We start from the raw sequence: 1,813 nt of genomic DNA, 5'->3' as shown, positions 1-1,813 counted from the left end.
CAGATCACGGGCACTGGTGGCCACTTTTGCGTAGAGCCCAGACGGGCTTTGTGGGGTCATCTTGGGTGGGTCAGTCTTGGTGGTGGGCATGGCTGGATTTGAGGCATGATGTGGGGCTCCGCTCTGAAGGGCGTGAGGACCTGCCCAGGCTGGGTGACTTGGCATTGCCTACCCCATCTTCCTCGTGGCCCAGTGGGGCAGGAAGGGGTGGCTGGGGGTCCATGCCTTGGTGGGATGTTGTCTGTGGGGCATGGCTGATGCCTGGCTTTACACTGGTAGGCTATAGGGCTGGAGATCTGCAGATTTCAGGGCTGACGTGGACAGGGGACAGATGCCTGGGGTGCTGCTATCTCCAGCTTATGCCCACTGTCCCTGTTCCTGCAGATAGCAAGGGGATCCTTATGCACAACCCCATGAAATGAACAAAGCTCCACAGCCCACAGGAGGAGCCCCGACTGCCCCGCACCCTGCCCCTTCTCCCGGACTGCCGCAGGTAAACGTCCTCTGCCGGGTTGGGGGACCCAGCTTTGCTTCCCCAGCTGGTGCCAGAGGCAGCATTGCCATCTCTTTTCCCCCCTGCTGTCTTTCAGCCGACGTTCCCACCTGGTCAGACGGCACCTGTGGTTTTTAACCCAGCACCGACCTCACAAATGAATACGCCTTCTCAGCCGCGCCAGGTAAGGATTTTGCCTAGAGCTGGGGAGGGTGATAAGGGGTATCCAGCAACTTTCTGCCTCCTAGCCAAGTAGCCCACACCACCATGGAGCTCAGGGGTGTGAGGAGCAATGTGGTGCCCCTCAGGGCTGGCGTGTGCCTGTGAAGGGGGAATGAGCCCGTGATCCAGACCACAACTGCCACCTGAGGACCTCCTGGCCCTGGGGTGGGGGGGCAGGCACCTCCAACGAGGATGCCCACCGAGTGACTGCTCTTCTCTCCTTCCTCCCCTGCCCCAAACCTCCCTCTCCTCCTCTCTCAGTTTCCAGCAGGGCCTCGGGCTATTCACCAGCAGGTACTAACCCACTTCCCCTGCCCCGCATGCTGAACACCCTGCCCTGACACTGCACAGAAACACCCACCTTGGGCATGAAGGGGCTGGGGAGCATGTGGGGACCCCAGAGCTTGGGGACAGGCTGGTCTGGGGAAAATGTGGGATGCCTGCTCGACTTTGGGTAGGTTTCTCTGCAGTGTCTCCCCAGTTCTCTCCTTGCATGAAGCCTGTAGCATGTGGCTGTTGCTTCTGCCTGTGCCCTTCCTCATCTTCCTCTTCCTCCCTACTTTGCTTGGTCTTCTAAGGCCCTGCAGTGGCGTGCAAGGCTCTGGACCTCCATCAGCCCTCTTGTGTAGAGGAGCTGCTGGGGACAGATCTGGTGACATCCTTGGCTGTGCTGTCTGGGAGCTCATCAGACCCATCCCTGCCCCTTGGGAGGTCCCTGCAGGGGACCTCAGTGGATCTGGGATGTGGGCACAGGGCAAAGGGCTCCCTGGCCTCTTGTCCCTTTCTCTGCTATCCCTGTCCCAGTGCCAGTAACTCCTGTCTCTCTCTTTCCCCTTTTCCCTCTGTATGCGTGCGCTTGCTAACAGGGAGGATTCAGGTCTCTTCAGGTAACACTTTCTCCTTGCCCTGGGGGCGCGTGCGCGGACCCTTCTTTGCCCACTCGTCGGTGGGCTGGAGCTGCTGCTCCCGGGGATGCTCTTGCCCAGCAAACGAGCTGGGTCTGGGTTGGGATGAATGGCATTGGCCGGGGTGGGAATAGAGAGCTCCACATGCTGTCCGGCTCCGGCATGGCGGGACTACAGGTCCCAGCATCCACCG

The 1,813-nt window shown here is 60.3% G+C and overlaps 1 protein-coding gene across 1 annotated transcript in view; it reads left to right on the top strand.

Annotated features, from left to right (window-relative positions):
- The first annotated feature begins 367 nt into the window (after positions 1 to 367).
- LOC103625188 (eukaryotic translation initiation factor 4 gamma 1-like) overlaps positions 368 to 1,813 on the top strand; it is a 6,590-nt gene continuing 5,144 nt past the window's right edge. Inside the window, exons 1-4 of the mRNA XM_017726833.1 lie at positions 368 to 493; positions 591 to 677; positions 977 to 1,009; positions 1,582 to 1,602. Of these exons, the coding sequence (XP_017582322.1) occupies positions 419 to 493; positions 591 to 677; positions 977 to 1,009; positions 1,582 to 1,602 (216 nt within the window). The 5' untranslated portion in view covers positions 368 to 418. The remainder of the gene's footprint in view (positions 494 to 590; positions 678 to 976; positions 1,010 to 1,581; positions 1,603 to 1,813) is intronic.

Source organism: Corvus brachyrhynchos, unplaced genomic scaffold (assembly GCF_000691975.1).
Source record: "Corvus brachyrhynchos isolate BGI_N302 unplaced genomic scaffold, ASM69197v1 scaffold162, whole genome shotgun sequence".
NCBI lineage: Eukaryota > Metazoa > Chordata > Aves > Passeriformes > Corvidae > Corvus > Corvus brachyrhynchos.
The sequence above is the reverse complement of the archived record's forward strand: the minus strand, read 5'-3'. Positions and strand labels throughout refer to the sequence as shown.